Here is a 17,027-nt window from a genome sequence, read left to right as displayed (position 1 = left end):
AAGTTGCCCACTCACGATTCCCTGGTTGTAGATCTTTTGCTCGACCTTGTCTTGTTTCTAAGCCACAGATAACCTTTGCAGTTGATGTAACACCCATCTGGAAGCCAGTCTTATCCATATTATAAATATCTTCATCCAAAATCCCATACTTTGTCTTGGTATTGTGAAAGAGTTTAAACTAGTTATAAATAAGCTCTGGATCTTCACATTTTGCGCGGTGATAGTTGTACTTCCGATTATATTTGCACCGTAGCTCTGGTCGACGCTTTACAAACCGGTTTACCCACTTCTTACTAAGGGGTGTCGGAGATGAGGAGGATAATAGCCGCGCAGAGAGTAATAATCCTGCTAGATACTGGACAGTTGCAATCCGAGGAGGTAGACCACGTTGATATGTATCAAGAATCCATGCTAAAAGAGTAGATTCTTCGGTAACTAATAACTTACTGCAGTTTGCAATTCTATCAGCACGTGCAGGAACTCCTTTAACTCTTCTATAGAGGGTTCGGTAATTAACATCAAATGCAGCAGCAGCCTTTGGGATAGAGATATAATGACCCTTTTTTAATGCATTAAGGGCTAGAATAATTCGCTCTTCTTTAGAAATATCCACCATTTTGATGATATGGATGGACAGGGGACAGTGGTGGTGGTGGTGGTTAGGTGGAATTACCCCTGACGCTCGGTGTCCGATTACGTTAGAAGGAAGAGGAAGGGTGTGCTAGATTTGCCTAAAATATGCGGATCTTGGACATCATCGAGAGATGCAAAATGCAGCCCATGCTACTGTCACCTCTTAATACTTGGACAGGGGGCTGTATGGCTGCACAGGTCTCCAGAAATAGAGCCGTTCCTCCCCCAGCTTTCTGTGGTCCCAGGCCCCAAGGCTCATAGCCAGGCGTTGGAGTAACTGAGAGTGTGTGACGTTGCCGAACTGTTTTCATGCTCGTCCGGAATTTTCAGCCTCCCCAGCCCGACATTTGATCACTGAGCCCACAACAGTGGCCAATACAACAATAAATTGATAGGGAACATCTATTTATGGTATGCATCCCCTCTTCTCGCTGGGTTGCTGGGTTTGCACTTGCTTGGCTGGTATGCATCATCGACGCCGAGAAAAATGATCAGAATTAAATCGAAGTCTGTTCCTAAGGAAGTTCATACCCAGCGCCACAGACCCGATTGAAGGTACGTCAATATAATACACTCGGTTCCCTCACGGGCAGCATCCCGACTCCACAACCCAGTCCCTAGATCGTCCACAGCCAGGTTCAGCATCAAGCCTGCCTCGGCAGACGCAGCACGCAGCGCCCCATTTTCCCTGCGAGATTTGGTGTGGCCCTACGAGAAGCCAGAATTTAGCATAGAATAGATCCACTACCTAAGACCCCGTAAATATGCATAGATCAGATTCGCACCGCGGGTTAGATGGTCATGTGGAATTTGTTACCCTGTGGGCCGCCACCGTTTTACATGGAATGAGCTCGTCCTATGATATTTGTACCTGGCATTGTTTTGCATGAGGATGCCAAAGAATAGATTCGTCCCATGGATTCTATGAGCGCATGGTATTTGGTGCCTCGAGAAGAGCCATGATACTATAATATAGGAGATTCAGCATTCCCCATCTATTGTAGTAGCTCCTGTAGCTATACTCTTAGCTTGCCATAGGGTAGTTACCCCCTTTAAAGAACCACGCCTAATTTATATGTAGCTATTAGCAAGATATATCTGTTCCTGAGATCAATGAGTGCGCTCATCAACATCTTATTCCCTTTGTTAGTTCCCGATCCACCTCCTAGCCTCAGGCTGTTCTCGTTCTCATTTTCTCTCTGTGTTATTTCGAAGGATGTTAGAAGCCCCGTTTCATACATACTAGGCCAAAAGTCTAGTGATACATCAAAAAAGAAATTTAAAATTTGTTGGAAATCAGGATGCCTAAGGCACTTCTGGATATCCTAGTCTCGCAGCGATCTGATATATCACAGTCAGGGGCTAAGGGACACGTAGACATAAGCAGGGGTTAGTCTACGCTCTCTCTCGAAGATAGATGAATATACTCACCATGCGATACTAGATCGCACGATAGTTCCAATATACTATCTAGTCACAGCTATCCTAGCACCTCACATCATACCATCTTCCCCCAAAGATTTCAACAAAGATCTTGAACTTTGATCAAATTGTTTAAGATCTACGCAAGTTCGCTCGGCCTGCAAGCTAGGATAATATAAAGATTATAATTCTAAGTCTTTATATAATATTTGTACGAGTGCTTTACATGGTGGTCTTAGGATTAACAACAAAAGCGCTAGCCAAGGCTTTCTTACATAGTAATTAATATCCTATTAATTCCAGCAATAAGTGATAAACCTGAGTGTGTATTTTTAGGAGCACGTCGTACAATCTCATGGGAAAGGGCGCAGCTATCAACTCAGAATATTAAGAGGATAGAATGCCTAAAATACTGGCAAACAAGTGGTGTTTTAGAAGAAGTTTAAAAGATATTTTAGGCTGATTTGGCTTTATTTCTGTTATCTCCGTTTGGTAGGCCGCAACAGTTAAATACTTGCTGTATTTTTGTATGACAGCGCCAAGAAATTATCGGTGATGATCGATGATCGGCTGTCAATAATTATCGATCAGCGGCGATTCGATTAATCGTGGCCCTCCCTGATAAAACATATGTGGTTTCCACTTAAAGAAGGAGTCTATGACCTAAACCTAGCCATTGAAGACTGCAAGGGATTGAATGACAAGGAGGAGATCTTAGGCATTAGAGCAGTCATGGACTGCATAACTATAATTCGGTATCCGATGGCTCCTAGCGCCTTGGCGAGCGCTCAGCGTCATTTCCTTTAGATAGAAGGATAAAGATAGAGAGAGCACGTTAATGAGCACGTTGGCCGTGCAGCCAATACAGCTGTTATTGTTATTCTGCCTAGTAGGCTACCAGCGTGTAGCTAGTATAGTATTTTTCTGCCGCCTATTCCTTCCCCTGAGCGAGTGATCATAACAATATATAAGCGTACTCATAACTGTAGGTGTACACACATCATAAGTAGAGAATGAGTATCCATGATTTTATCATAATTTTAGCGAGATCCCCGCTGCTACCCTGATCGTCCAATCTAAGTGTAGATTAGAGAGTAGTTGGAGAAGATTTACTACTACACTATTATTTTATATAGTTTTATAAATATAACTCTAGTAAATAGATGCTATGTAGGTACTACCTTTTGATTGGTTGATATGGGCGGGGTCGGCGTGTTGGGCGTTCTTGCTTAGTTTTTATCAACTAAATTATTTTTTAATTAATTAGACTAAGATATCTCACAGCATCGGGACACAGGGTAGTCGGCGTATCTGGCGTAATATGGCTCTTGGTATAATCTCCAGTTTCCTCATTAAAGATATAAAGTTACGTCAACATCCCCCCAAAAAGCAAAAGCGATATCTAGAGAGATACATACCATACAACATGACCGAGTCTACGTTCAGACAATATTATCTTTCCGAAAAGAAAGGATTTCACTGCCTGGTTCTTCGGACTGTTCCGAAAACCTCTCCTAAATTTGGCCAAATTCTGGTGCGCATCAAGGCAGTGTCATTAAATTGGAGAGATGGAGTTATTGCGTTAGGAACCTATCCATTTCCCGGCCCCGATGCCCTTGTGCCTGGAAGTGATGGGGCTGGTATAACTCATATCTCATATACTTGCTCGAGACCTTGTTCTAACCTTGATGTAGGAATTGTTGAGGAGGTCGGAGAAGGCGTTACTGAGTGGAAAGTCGGCGACCGAGTTCTAGCCAATTTCACCCAAGATCATATCGCAGGAAGACTGACCCGACAGAGTCTCTTATCCCAGCTGGGTGGAGAGACTCAGGGCCTTCTCGGCGAATACTTCATTTTTCCAAAGAGTGGGGTGGTCAAAATCCATGATTACCTGTCTTTTGAAGAAGCTTCCTGCCTGCCTTGTGCCGCACTCACGGCGTGGAACGCCCTCTATGGATTCGTGCCCATCCGGCCCGGCCAGAGTGTCCTTCTTCAGGGCACTGGCGGTGTGTCTACTTTTGGATTGCAAATTGCACATGCTGCCGGTGCAACAACAATCGTGACATCCTCGTCTGATGAAAAATTGTCCAAAGCTAAGCAGTTGGGGGCCTCCCATCTCATTAACTATCGGAAAACACCCCGCTGGGCCGCTGAGGTCATGAGAATTACTAACGGTCACGGAGTCGACCATATCATCGAAGTTGGTGGGACTCTCACATTGCAGGAGTCGTTCGACGCGATTGCCCTGCATGGAGTTATCCACTGCATCGGCCATATTACCAACCCTGATCCGCTGGGTGCTGGTAGAGACCTTCGTGGGCCAGATGCAGCTTTCCTAGCCTTGGACCGACTCTGCATCGTTCGGGGTGTGGTGGTAGGGTCGCGAGAGCAGCTGCAGGATATGCTTGATTGTTTCCAGGCAAACATGATTCGACCCGTGATTGACAAGGTTTTTGACTTTGAGAAGACAAAGGAGGCATATGAATATTTGTGGAGGTCCAACCATACGGGAAAAGTGGTTATTCGAGTGCCTTGATTTCAGGTATAAACAGTCAGCTCATATATGTTCCTGTAAATGTTATGTTTTAGTATTAAGTGAACGTAACGTCAGTTTTGAACTAGTCTTGTGCATTATTTAAAAAACCAACACTGCCAAAACCATAGGGCATGTTACCACGAATACTAGAAGGTCGGATCCTGAATGGGTGCAAAATTGTCACTAAATTCGGGGTAACTAAGCAAAATACTAATGACAAGCATCGGCCGTTTAACCAAGGAATTTTGTAATTCCGCAGTCTTGCCTTTATTGTTCACATTAGTCAGTAGTTACTAGTTAGGACCGATCCTGTGAAGAAACCCCGCGACTGTGATCAGACACCACCATTTATAACACTACCTCGGTGATATTTATCTCACCACATATATAAAATCTGCCCAGCGTCTTTAAAATTCTCTTAGAGCCACTCGTGAATCATGCCTCCGACATCGCAAAATGTCAAAAAGAGAAAAAGCTCCAAACATGATAGGACCGGATGCCTCACTTGCCGCTACAGGTAACTTGCCGCTATCTATTCTACCAGTGTATTTTCGTACAATCTGGCTAATAAGAATCCAGGCGCAAAAAGTGTACGGAGAACACATTTCCCGCCTGTGGCGCGTGTATTCGACTCAACCTGGAGTGCGTACGAGAAACCAGGCGTCAAGTTGTGCCTTCTACAAACACTTTTGTTGATAGAACAGGAAGTGAGCTAGATGTAACCTCTATTTCTCATGCTCATATGCTCGACACCTTTCACTATGACTGGCTTCCGGGTACCCAGAACATAGAAACATCATCAAGGAGACGGTACGCCATGAAATACTACATCAAAGTTTTGGCAGAGCTCTTGACAGTGAGTCGCAAATACAACTCATTTCTCTCCGGTTAGACGCCTCGAAAATAGCCCCAAGATATCCTCTGGCTAACCAAATCTGAAGAATTCCTCCCAATGGCGATGGAATCTCCAGCCCTAGCAGGTGCCATGGTCGCCTGGGCGTCTGGTCATTTATCCGGGATGGATGGCTGTTACAGGGTCACAGCACTTGAAGCTCGATCCACTGCGCTATGTGAATTAGTGAAAGCTATCTCCTCCGCACCGGATAATATACCCAGCCATGAGACAAATGCTGCCACTTGTCTAGTCCTGCTGACCTCTGAAGTGTGCCTTGGAAACCATACCGAATGGTACAACCACCTCGTTGGAGCCAAAAATATCATACTGGCTGCAAGGGTCCAAACTGGAACCGGTAAGGGGATGATATCTGGACCTGATGCTTTTAAAGGCAGCCCAGAAGGCAGATGGGTTCTACGCAACTTTGCGTATCACGATATTCTCGGTAGTGTCACCCTGGGAACGAAACCTCTGCTCCGTGGCACTTACCTTCATGATATTACGGACGTTATCGACACGTACCTTGGTGTTGCGTCAGAGATTTTAATGTTCATATCGGAGATCAGTCATCTTGATCCCATTAGTATTATCGGCGGTGATATCTTGCTCGAGAGGGGTACAAACCTGGAACCATTCGAAATCGAATGGAGACTCAAATCCTGGCGGTGCCATTCTAGTATAAACCCGGCCCTAACAGGCCTGGCATATGCATATCGCAGCGCGGCTCTAATTTATCTGTATCGGCGGATGCGGAGCTTCGTGAGACTATACATATGTTCAACACTACAAGATATGCTGCTTGATCTGGATTCCAAAATAAGATCGGAAGTTTCAAATACTCTGCGACATCTAGCGAAAATACCGTTACATGAAATATCCGAATCTGCCCTCTTATTTCCTCTTTTCTTGGCAGGAGGTGAAGCGATAGGCGAGACTGAAGTCGACGTGGTACGTTTCAGACTGCGGCTGATGCTGGAAAAACGCAACTTTCAAAACATCTCGCGAGCCTTAGGGGTGCTGGAGGAAGTCTGGAATCGTCGTGCCGAGCAAAACAGTCAAGTGAATAACGTTGATTGGCAAGATATTATTGATAGTCAAGGTTGTCGACTTCTCTTGACATAGCGAAGATTTTTCTTAGCAATGGCTATTGGGATCATCCTAGACAGACACATTTACGATGGTTAAGGAGCTTCGAGGATGAAAATGACAGACGACGACGGCGGTGTAGGACTTGTGGCTAGGATACGGGGAACATTTGGCACATTTTATCATCTTGGGGGCTCCCCAAAGAGGAGTCATTCAGGTGAGTCTAAGTTTGTGACGGCTTTCGGGCCCGTACAAGAGAAGATCACATAGAGCGTAACCGTGATCCCTTCGGAGATTAATTTTCAACTATATTTCCTGGACAAACTAGTTATTAGACATGTATGTGTCTGAAGTCTGAAAATCTACCATCTGAGCTCACAAAGTAAAAACCAGAACACAGAAGACAAGGATAAGAGAACAAATTTAAAGAAGAAAAATAGCAAGATCGCATTTGAATTTTTGGTACCAATGCTAGATACACGCACCAATCCCCTCCTCACTTTCACCAACGTCGTCTTAGACCAGCCTTCTATTGGACATGTCTTCTCTCCGTTATTGTTTTCCTTCTCAATCAGTTGCATTATCCCACTGCAAGACCCCCAAAAGGATGTCGCAGACTAGGTCTTCCCCTGCACTAAGGCAACTTCACGGGTGAATAAAATCATAAATACAGCGGAAGGACTCTCAATAACTACACAGATCAGAATGGACATTAACCCATATCAGATAAAAGCTTTGTTCACTATCCTGTAAAAAGTTCTCTGGTGTTGAACTAGACACTGCCGAAGTCGCTCCAGCCAGGTTTATTTATGACCGACAAGCCTGTTTTGCAGAAAACATCACTACCAAATCCAGCAATATCGAACTGTCAAACGCATTGGACACTGAGGACCCTCCGCGATGGCGATTCAGCAAAAATGGCACTTATCCGGCTGAGATCTGGATTCCCGACTCGACATCCAGGGACCGCAGGTCGGATCTGGACGAGGTGAAGTCGGAGGGCTTGATAATTACATACTACCCTTGCGTCGTGACTGACTCAAAGTTCGCTTCCTATTTTTCCAAGTTAGGCATCAGACTAAGGTTGCTGTCCAGAGAGCTATCGTTCCGGGTCCGCCTCAATCCCCCGCCAGACTCTATACCCGGTTACGCTCTGACACCGGTCAAGATCTTCTCAGCCTGCCCCATGGCTTACGACTATGGCCAGCATATTCCGCAAACAGTACATAGACTTCCTGCACCAGTAATTCAGCCCGTGGCCCTATAATATTATTCCGAGAGTGTCCATCTTACCGTCAGGAGGTTTCCGCTCTGCACCATGCAAAGAGGAACTTGGACTCCAGGTAGACAGGGAACCGCATCCTTTTCTTCTCGCAACGCTTGCCAATGGTAAATTTTAAAACTATAAATGTTTGTTGTTTGTTTTCCTCTCTACTATATCTATACAACCAACGTCAGCACCACTAATTCCTCATGTCGTGGGAGCTTATTAGACTTCTGTGATTAATTATGTGGACAAGGATTGACTAATAGTACGAGCTTCCATAGCAAGTTAGAAGATACACTGACGCGGCTGCCTTCGTATATGCAGACTGTAGCAACAAACCAGATAATCAAATGCTGTGCGGTGCGGTGAAAGAGGAGTATCTCGAGTTTACAAGGTCTATCATTCCCAAAGGGAGTGAGGTAGTATAATCGACAAGAGAGAGTGATGTTACAGCCTCGTCCAGTAGCCCAGCAGTTGGCTCGTATTCATGCATGCTACCGCAGATCGTTATTATTCTCATATGAAATATGACTTTCCTCTGTCTCCATCGAATCCTACCCCGCCCTGGGGCTCAAAGCGCTCAGGGATAGAATTCTTTAATGCCTCCCATATAACCTGTCCACCATATTTCAACTCATCTTCACGCCGCAGATTGCTTTCAGTCCTGATATTCTTCCATCTATCCTATTCTCCTTCGGTTAAGACAGCTTGATTTATCCTTCATTCCTTGACAATCTATTGCCATGTACAAACTCATTGCTACAACTCTGATGGCATCTGTTGTCCTTGCTGGCAACATCGATGCCATCGTTGCCCGTCAGATTTCCACTTGTGAGGACCACACTGGCTACAAAACTTGCCACAGTGGTTGCATTCCCATCAATTATACCTGCTGCCCTGTCCTTCAAGGCGGCTGCGAGCCAGGTACCTACTGCACTGATGAAGGCTGCTGTCCTATTGGCGAGACCTGCTCTGGAGGAGGAGGTATCAGCTCTGGAACATTGACGGGCACTTATACCAACACGATCACCGCGACAAATACCATCCCCCAAACGTTGACGAGCACCTCAAGCGCGGAGGAGACTACCTCTTCCACATCGACTTCTCGATCGTTGATTCCTTCGTCCACCTCATCAAGTTCGACTCCATCGTCCACTCCTGGCGGCTCTGGCTCCACTAGCGCCTCGCCTTCTACCCCTCTCCACACTGGGGGTGCCTCGACACTGAACATTAAGTTCGGTGCTGTGGCTGGTCTGATTGCGGGGGGAGCTGCTTTGCTCTAAGCATGTGCTGGCCTATAACGCCGGTGCTGTTGGAGTACCTTCCACCATGCCGGTGTGTAGCTGTGTAGGGACGTGAAGACTCACCTGGCTATGAATCTTGTCTGAGGCTTAGTTCTATGTATCACTTCTATTGCCATATAAAGGTGGAATCAAAAATCTACTGCTAATTTAGCTAATTACGAGTAAATTAGTATGAAAGGCCGATTTTAGCTTATGGGGATTCTCCGAATCTTCGCCATTTGTCCCATATATTGAACATTGAAACCCTTACTTTCTCATGCAGAGACAGTTATGAGTCTCATCTTTGTCTTTTCAAAAATAGCTATGCAAAGTATCTGAGTAATGGAAACCCCAAAAGTATGGCCGACAAATGAATCTAATTAGCGACTGCTCGATATATAGCTTTCTATGAAGTGACTAATACAAGACTACCTCATCCTCCGCCGCACCCTTCTCAATCCAAGTGTTCAACAAGTTCGACGCAACGGCCGCGACGATCTGGGGGTAGTTGGGAGGCGGCTGAGTACCGGGAGGCAGCTTGCGGTTGGGGTCACCCGCTATCCAGATCACGGGCTCCGGGGCAATGCCGGCGACATTTTTGCGGAGCTCCTCGACGTCCTTGAGGTCGAACCCGCGACCGAAAATGACTGACCGCACCGGACGATAGTTGTGGGAACCAACGTTGTTGACCTGTGGGGACTGGGGGTCGTTGCCGGCGAGAAGGTGGGGGATCTCTTGTTGAGCGGCCTCAAGGCTCTGGATGAAGTGGACCACTGTTGGAAATTTGTTAGGAATCAGAACTCATTTCATAGGTATTTGGAGGAAAATAAAACAGAAAAACTATATAGATGCAGAACAAACCTTCGATGTCAGGGCGCAGCAGCTCGGACACCGGCCTGCCGATCTGGTCATCCAGGGCGCAGACCGCAATGGGGAGAGGGTTCAGTGAAGAGGACATGGCGGTAATGAAAACAATGGAAATAAATTTTAGATCGGAAAGGATTAGAAGAAGAAGAAAGAAGTTTTTTTCTGGGAACATGCCACTGTTTTAACATCTCTCTATCTAACCTAATGTGGGTTCTCGGACTCCGACCTGCTAGATGCAGCTCAACGCTGGAATAAAGAACATCGCTAATGCAATTTTGGGCCTATTGGAATGCAAGACTCTTGGACAACCTGAGACGATCATAAATTATTAGAGAGCTGATCAATAGGTAAGGCGTGTCCTTGTCATCTTGTTTACTCCTGAATGCTGGCATGGCGCTAACCGCATCGGGTAATATTATCGGAGTCCGAGTATACTTCCTCTTGCGACGTATTGTCAAGCATCAAAACGGAACGCGATACTTCTCGTCTCGGGCCCTAATTAAATGTCCCACCAAGTCCCGTTAAATCCATCGTTTAACCAGCCTTCATGTCCGTTCTATAAGAGGATATCTTTTCTGAACGTTCTTCATCGCGTTGTATATTTGCTCCATTGTTTGACGGGTTTCGAATGTTGTTCATCGTCATTGTCTTGGTAATTGGCATGTTCCTACGTTTGCTGACATGGTAAGTATTTGTCTATAATAGCAGAAATATCACCCTAATCGTTATCCCAGACAATTGTCGCTACCGCCGTCCCACGCATTACAGATCAGTTTAACAGCCTCGACGACGTCGCTTGGTATGGATCCGCGTTCTTCATGACTCTGGGTAGATTTCAGTCAAGTGAGGGGAAAGATCCACAAATTCTTCTCACTCAAGTTCTCTTTCCTTGAGGCATTCATCTTCTTCGAGGCCGGCTCTCTCATTTGCGGTGTGGCGCCTACTTTCCAAGCCTTGATTCTGCTCATCTGGCGCTACATCATCCCGGGATATCCCCCGGAAAGGACTTATGTTCATCGGTATCACGGCGCATCTTACGGTATTGCGTCCGTCATCGGTGCTTTCAGTGGCAGTGTCTCATGGAGATGATGTTTCAATATCAATGCCATGGGTGGCCTATCAGCTCTGATTATCCTTTTTTTTTCCTTCTTTTTTAAGAACCCAGCTGCTGGTGAGCTAGCCGATATTCTTTTCGGCGAGAAGATGTTGCAAATAGACCCCCTCGGTGTCGCAATGCAATGGGCATGGGCGGAATTATTTGCCACATCCAGCCTTGCAATACTGCGGCCAGAATAATGCGTGGAATCCCCATCTTGTTAACTGTGTATTGGTCGGATTTGTGCTGATATTTGCAGCCTTCACGGTGTGGGAATACTTCCAGGATGACCGCGTGATCGTCCCTAGCCGATCGATCAAGCAGCATACATATCTGTGTTATGTATGTACTGATTCTTCTTTATCGGTACTTACTACATCCTCATCTACTACCTGCCCATTTACTCCCAGAGTGTCGAATAGGCGAGTCCCGTGCAGTCCGGCGTGCAAGGCTTGCCTCTCTTTCTCGCTGTCATGGTGGCTACTATTACCTCTGGCGGTGTCATCGCGGCCATTGGTCTTGCGACTCCTATTTAGGTTGTGGGTTGTACAATTGCCGTGATTGCTGCAGGCCAGATCCATACTCTGGACATCGGCACTTCCAGCGAAAAATGGATAGGCTTCTAGATTTGGCTAGTATTGGTTACGGTCTCGCATTCCAGATGCCAATGCTCGAGCATTGGACAGGCGACCTCGAGCACCAAGGACCTGCCAGAAGTGACGCTATTATTTTGTGTAAGCTAATTATTCTTAGGTCACAATTTTGCAGTGAGTTTTCTTTCATGTGGGACTAACTCAGAAATTTACATTCTTCCAAACTATCGGCGCATCTATGTATGTGTATTTCGGCCGCCCAGTCTACCTTAACCAAATGCTCATAAATGTAGCCATGTCTGCTCCTTCCGTCAATCGTGAATTAATTATGGTGGCAGGTGCCACAGATCTTCGCAAGGGCTTAGCGCTGAGCAGACGTCTAGAATCTTGATTGCCTACATGGCTAGGCTCAATGTGTTGTTTGCAGTGGCCGACTCAACAACAGGCGTTGCACTGTTGAATACGATTGGATCTAAGTGGAAGGGACTTAACACCGAGGCTATCAAAAATTGTGCCTACGGCTTAGATTGTTAACGCCAATGAGATATAGGTGACGGAGGACTTACCAAAAGATAATATTATATTATTTAGAAAGATTGAAATAGCCTTTCCTTTGAATAGAAAGCTCCAGTGATCAAAGACGGTCAGCCCACCCCGAAACCCAGAGGTTTTAATTACCAGTTGCAGGATACTAGTAAATTAATTCGCAATTATTGCCGAGTAGGAGCAGTAAGGCACGACCTAAGCCCCGAACCCTGTCGGGTCCACCGAGCTTTAACTCACCCAGCTTTATCTCCCTACAGCTTCCTAACTTGACACTTCACTCTACGGAGCTCAGCTAACGTGCTTATATTCCTCGATAAGCCACGCAAACAATCATTCTTCTCGGCAACCATCCGGATCCTTCGATATATCCTCTTTATTTATTCCAGTATTCGCAAGCCCAAAGTCTCCACCAATGTCTTGGAAAGGCAAAAAATAAGCAACCATGGCAGCCCCGCCAATACAATCATACCTACTCGGCACGATCTTCCTCACCTTCCGTGTTCTTTCGTTCCTCAGCGCCGTCAAGGACTACGAGATGTTCGGCTTGCCACTTGAGCATGAGACAAACGCTTCCACGATCAGCAAATCAGACCTGCATAAACAAACCGAGGACACTAGTCTCTCCTCCGGCCTATGCCCGCAGCGTTCGTGACGCAACCTATGGATTGACCTTCCTGCTTCTCGAAGCGTAGGGCCTGGAAATTTACGACTTTTACGAGAATTATCAGCGCCACTGCCGATGCGGATGCTTTAATTGTGGCTCAGTTTGGTGGAGAGAGTTGCCAGGATAAGGTGTGGGGACAGCTGGTCACGGGTGTTATGCTGAGGGCTTGGGCTTGGTGACATTGGAATTCGATGAGAATAACAGTCTGGATCGATACGAATGGAAATGTTGGCAGGATTACGAAATAAAAGTTTCGTGGAAGTGCCAAGGAAAGATTAGTTTATAGAGTCTATAAGAAGGAAGAATATAAAGAACGAGTCTCGGGGAGATCTAAGAAGGCAGTTGGTTCGGAAGGAAATATGTTCCGATGGATTCATGGCGTGCTTTTGAATTGGCAGGTCCTGGGCTGTATGCTATATTTCCTAAGAGGGATATGAGATTCAGAAGATCGGATATGCTGGGATTATAGCTTTGGCGCTTGGTAGAATGCTTCCAGCATTCTGACAACGGAGGAGTCAGTCTGTGCTCGTGTGCTTCTTGTAAAGGACGTTTATATCGTTATGTTGAAGTTTCTAATGCTCTCGCCAAGCCGTAATCAAATCATTTTTAGCCGCTTGAACCCCCTTCGACAGATGCGCCACCAGCCGGTCATGTGCGATCCCTGGCAGCTTAGCAGATGGGGCGTCTGCATCGGCATTTAACCCCATTTGGCGTGAGGTACCAGTCTGCCGGATACGGGCCGAAAGGGTATCGACCAGACGCTGCAGGTGTTCGAGCTCTCTGAGTATCACTTGGGCCTGGATATTCCATCCTAAAGCAAGGTTGTCGACGGTATGATCTCCAATAGTGACAGCCTGATATACCACTTTCTCTGGAGAGGTTGTTTCGTCATTGAAACAGTCCTCGCCACTGGAGCAGTTGCTAGGACGTCGGGAAAAGCATGCGCGGATCATCGCTCGATACCACACCGCTAGTCGAGAGCAGATTACTGCTAACATGAGCTGATTTTGGGGACGAAGGGCGCATCCGCATTGTAGCATGCGGCAAACCGACATGCCGGCATCCTTGTTGTGTTTGAGGACGGAGCCCGACATGCGTGGTGGCTCAGGACCACTGTCATCCTGGCTTCGAGACAGGCAACTGGTTTGGCGGATGTGGAGTAAACGGAGGCTTTGAGTCGCAGTGATAATGCAAGGAGGGCGATGTTGATCGAGGCAAGAAGATGCCGTAGTTATAGGTGGTAGTGAGCTCTCGGAGCAGATAGGTGGAGTAGAGAGAGACGGGAAGGCGTGGTTATGGTTGTCGTTTGGGAAATAATTAGGAAGCGCCGAACAATCCAACGTCGGTTCATCAGAATTGTCAGAACCAAGGGCATAGTCCATGCAAAAATCAGAACTGCTATTTATCCCACACCCTGTACTAGACTGGAGGGGCTGGGTTCCAACGAATGAATTCTGATATAAATCAGAACTGAGATCGACATTCAGGTCAACATCAAGAGCCTCGAATGATGGGTCTAAGAATAGACCGTTATTGGCAGCGGACCCCATGGGTGGATGCCGGGGATCCGCAGGTGCCGTACATTGGGGTATCATCGATTGCCAGTCACTGTTATTTCCGGAAAGCGGAGCCGGAAAAGAACCTGAATCCTCGCTGTAGCGCACATCAAAGAAATCTAAGGTTTCCATCAGGGGAGCGCGATCAGAATCGTGAGCCTCAAGTTGGCCACTTGGTTGGGCATGGTTCGACTGTTTGGTGCGGTGCGAGCGACACTGATAACGAGAACATGTGCATGGGGAAAGATCCATGTATAAATCTCCATCATCAATAACGGGGATGCTCATGGTCACAACCAACCGCGAAGCCTCGGATTTCTTGGCGACCAAGCTGAACAAAGAAAAGTCGCGACGGGTGGAAGACAGCGAAAGAGGTGTAGATTCCCACCTTATATATGACATGGAGCACTGACGAGATTCGGCCGATACTAAGGCATTAGTATGGAAAAATTATAATGGCGTCTAACTAGCCGCCGGAACCCCACCATCCTTCATTTCTATGGTTCCCTTGCTCACGGAGTAGCAAAAGTTGCCGACCCCTCCAGAATTCACATCATCTTATTCTATCCAGCTATTTAATTTTTATCATTCACGCCCCGCAGGTTGGCTGCCTATGAGCGGCAGGAACAGACGGCATCACGAACCAACAGAACGAGACTATGACTCGAGGCTGAGCCCGCGGACAGTTTCCCTTGGCTTTTCCCCAAATAGCTTCAACGTGGGCCAAAAGATTAAATAAGGGGCCAAATAGCCCAGGGACCATGAAACGGGAGACTCTGCAAATCTTTCAATTTGACCACACGATATCGACAATAACCCCAGAATATGGAACGCACACAAACTCAGTCATCGCCGACGACGACTGCGGCGGGCCCACCTCCCACATCTTCACAAACTCAAAAACTCAAGGATTCTTGTGACAAGTGCTCCTCTTCTAAAGTGCGCTGTACAAAAGAAAAGCCTTCGTGCGCGCGGTGTGAAAAGTTGGGATATTTATGTTTCTATAGCCCTGCACGACGGATTGGGCGACCGTTCCGATCGAAAGAACTTACATCGGCAGAAAAACATGGCAAAGAATCAGAACAGCCTCCTTCTACCAGGGCAGTAAAGACGACCCGATTTGTAGATGAGGGAGATAGACTATTCTCTCGGTTCAATGCATCGTCTACACATGTCGATGTGGGCCGCAATAGCGCCATTGCCAATCTCAGACCCGATCGACACAATGTATCGCTCGGGGCGCAACGACCAGAATACAATGTGACTGGAAAACATTGGCACAAGGTCGACCCAGACTGCATGTTGGTCACCATGGACCTCTTCTCCGAATTGGAGATTCCCGCCGAGCAGCTCAGGCGTTCATCTTCGGTAGATTCCAGTCTACTCAACACAACAACGCAGGCTATCTCCGCTGCGCTTCGCCGCCTATTCACTATTTTGATATGCCCTTGCTCTGAGCGCGCCGAAATTGGCATGTTCATATCTGCCCTCTGCATGACTATCATTGATATGCACGCTATGACAATCGCCAAGTGCGCTCGCAACAAATCTCCGCCAGCGGTGCTGGATCAGACAGGTTTTTGGGATGATCATGGAGTGGCTGCTCAGGAGGCGCCGGAAAATGAAGCCATGGCCATGCAGGTATTAGGAGAGCTTTCCAAGGTGGCCAAGTTAGTTTTGCAATTCACCGAGCGGTATAGTGCAAATGCGAGTGGTAAACAAGCCCTTCTTGAAGGCAACGATATCCCATTAGACTTTTTGCCTGCGTTGGGCAACTTCATGCGGGAGAGGTTGCAGCAAATTACAAATGATGCAACATACTGGCTAGGATAGTTTTGAGTATATAGCTTTTTAGATTGTTTTACAGTCATAGTTTTAGTTAGGTTCCTCGTGTGTTTGTTGAAGGCAATCTATTCTTATTCTGTTTTTACATCTAATAATAAAGCATCAGGAAGCTTTAATCTTAATCCATGCAAGGAATCTAACGAATATGCCATGGGAGATATCCCCAGAGGATTAGTCTTGTCTTCAGACATATGCTGAGGTTAACAAGGCTTATTTGGCCAATACAAGTGTCCCAGATGGTCGGCAAAACCTCTCAGCCCGTGTTTCGTCTTTAGCAGATAGCAGCGTTTAATCACTCGTTACAGCGAGATCACACCTTTCACTAATAATACCCGATTATCTGGAGGGCAAGGTCTCCAATCGCGAACTAGAAATCGATCACTTTCTCGAAATCTTCCAAGCCAGTTATCGAGGACCGAGGGAGGAGCTGGTGCAGGTCATAGTCCCGGACGAGGTTCTAATCGGAGCTCGAGAAGGAAATCGAAAGCGCTCAAAGGGTTATGAAAGTTGCCACGGACGATGCGCTGTAGTCATCCACTATGCTGACACAACGAAGACTCACCAGAGCTCCCTCTACATGTGGCTTTATTTCCATGCGACGAAACCGAGACCCTCTTGCTTTTGATGTGACCCAGAATGAATAGCAGGGTCTTGAAATCGCTTAATTCATTGGGCAGCTCCACGTTGAGGAGGTGTTTTTTTAACCAGGGTGTGCTCTGGTTATTCTCGTTAATAGCT

General features: G+C 46.6%; 7 protein-coding genes across 7 annotated transcripts; 5 read left to right on the top strand and 2 right to left on the bottom strand.

Annotated features, from left to right (window-relative positions):
- Positions 1 to 3,481: 3,481 nt before the first annotated feature.
- ATNIH1004_006832 (zinc-dependent alcohol dehydrogenase family protein) lies at positions 3,482 to 4,591 on the top strand (the record flags this gene model as incomplete). The annotated part of the gene is made up of 2 exons (XM_033571459.1): positions 3,482 to 3,695; positions 3,750 to 4,591. 2 exons carry the CDS (start codon positions 3,482 to 3,484, stop codon positions 4,589 to 4,591), a joined length of 1,056 nt encoding a protein of 351 aa, XP_033424774.1.
- Positions 4,592 to 5,028: 437 nt separating this feature from the next.
- On the top strand, positions 5,029 to 7,839 carry ATNIH1004_006831 (Zn(II)2Cys6 transcription factor; the record flags this gene model as incomplete). The annotated part of the gene is made up of 5 exons (XM_033571458.1): positions 5,029 to 5,108; positions 5,171 to 5,478; positions 5,533 to 6,545; positions 7,330 to 7,616; positions 7,668 to 7,839. The coding sequence occupies 5 exons, from the start codon at positions 5,029 to 5,031 to the stop codon at positions 7,837 to 7,839; spliced, it is 1,860 nt and encodes a 619-aa protein (XP_033424773.1).
- A 743-nt stretch (positions 7,840 to 8,582) lies between these two features.
- ATNIH1004_006830 (GPI anchored serine-threonine rich protein) lies at positions 8,583 to 9,122 on the top strand (the record flags this gene model as incomplete). Its single annotated transcript, XM_033571457.1, has 1 exon — positions 8,583 to 9,122. The coding sequence occupies one exon, from the start codon at positions 8,583 to 8,585 to the stop codon at positions 9,120 to 9,122; it is 540 nt and encodes a 179-aa protein (XP_033424772.1).
- A 417-nt stretch (positions 9,123 to 9,539) lies between these two features.
- ATNIH1004_006829 (uncharacterized protein) lies at positions 9,540 to 10,080 on the bottom strand (the record flags this gene model as incomplete). Its single annotated transcript, XM_033571456.1, has 2 exons — positions 9,540 to 9,895; positions 9,984 to 10,080. The coding sequence occupies 2 exons, from the start codon at positions 10,078 to 10,080 to the stop codon at positions 9,540 to 9,542; spliced, it is 453 nt and encodes a 150-aa protein (XP_033424771.1).
- A 2,586-nt stretch (positions 10,081 to 12,666) lies between these two features.
- On the top strand, positions 12,667 to 13,067 carry ATNIH1004_006828 (uncharacterized protein; the record flags this gene model as incomplete). Its single annotated transcript, XM_033571455.1, has 2 exons — positions 12,667 to 12,872; positions 12,917 to 13,067. The coding sequence occupies 2 exons, from the start codon at positions 12,667 to 12,669 to the stop codon at positions 13,065 to 13,067; spliced, it is 357 nt and encodes a 118-aa protein (XP_033424770.1).
- A 393-nt stretch (positions 13,068 to 13,460) lies between these two features.
- On the bottom strand, positions 13,461 to 14,732 carry ATNIH1004_006827 (uncharacterized protein; the record flags this gene model as incomplete). Its single annotated transcript, XM_033571454.1, has 1 exon — positions 13,461 to 14,732. One exon carries the CDS (start codon positions 14,730 to 14,732, stop codon positions 13,461 to 13,463), a length of 1,272 nt encoding a protein of 423 aa, XP_033424769.1.
- A 537-nt stretch (positions 14,733 to 15,269) lies between these two features.
- On the top strand, positions 15,270 to 16,277 carry ATNIH1004_006826 (uncharacterized protein; the record flags this gene model as incomplete). The annotated part of the gene is made up of 1 exon (XM_033571453.1): positions 15,270 to 16,277. The coding sequence occupies one exon, from the start codon at positions 15,270 to 15,272 to the stop codon at positions 16,275 to 16,277; it is 1,008 nt and encodes a 335-aa protein (XP_033424768.1).
- Between the last annotated feature and the right edge of the window lie 750 nt (positions 16,278 to 17,027).

This window comes from Aspergillus tanneri (assembly GCF_003426965.1).
Source record: "Aspergillus tanneri strain NIH1004 chromosome Unknown AapTan_7_pilon_pilon_pilon, whole genome shotgun sequence".
Classification (NCBI taxonomy): Eukaryota; Fungi; Ascomycota; class Eurotiomycetes; order Eurotiales; family Aspergillaceae; genus Aspergillus; species Aspergillus tanneri.
Note: the sequence above shows the minus strand (reverse complement) of the source record. Positions and strands in the feature narration are given on the sequence as shown.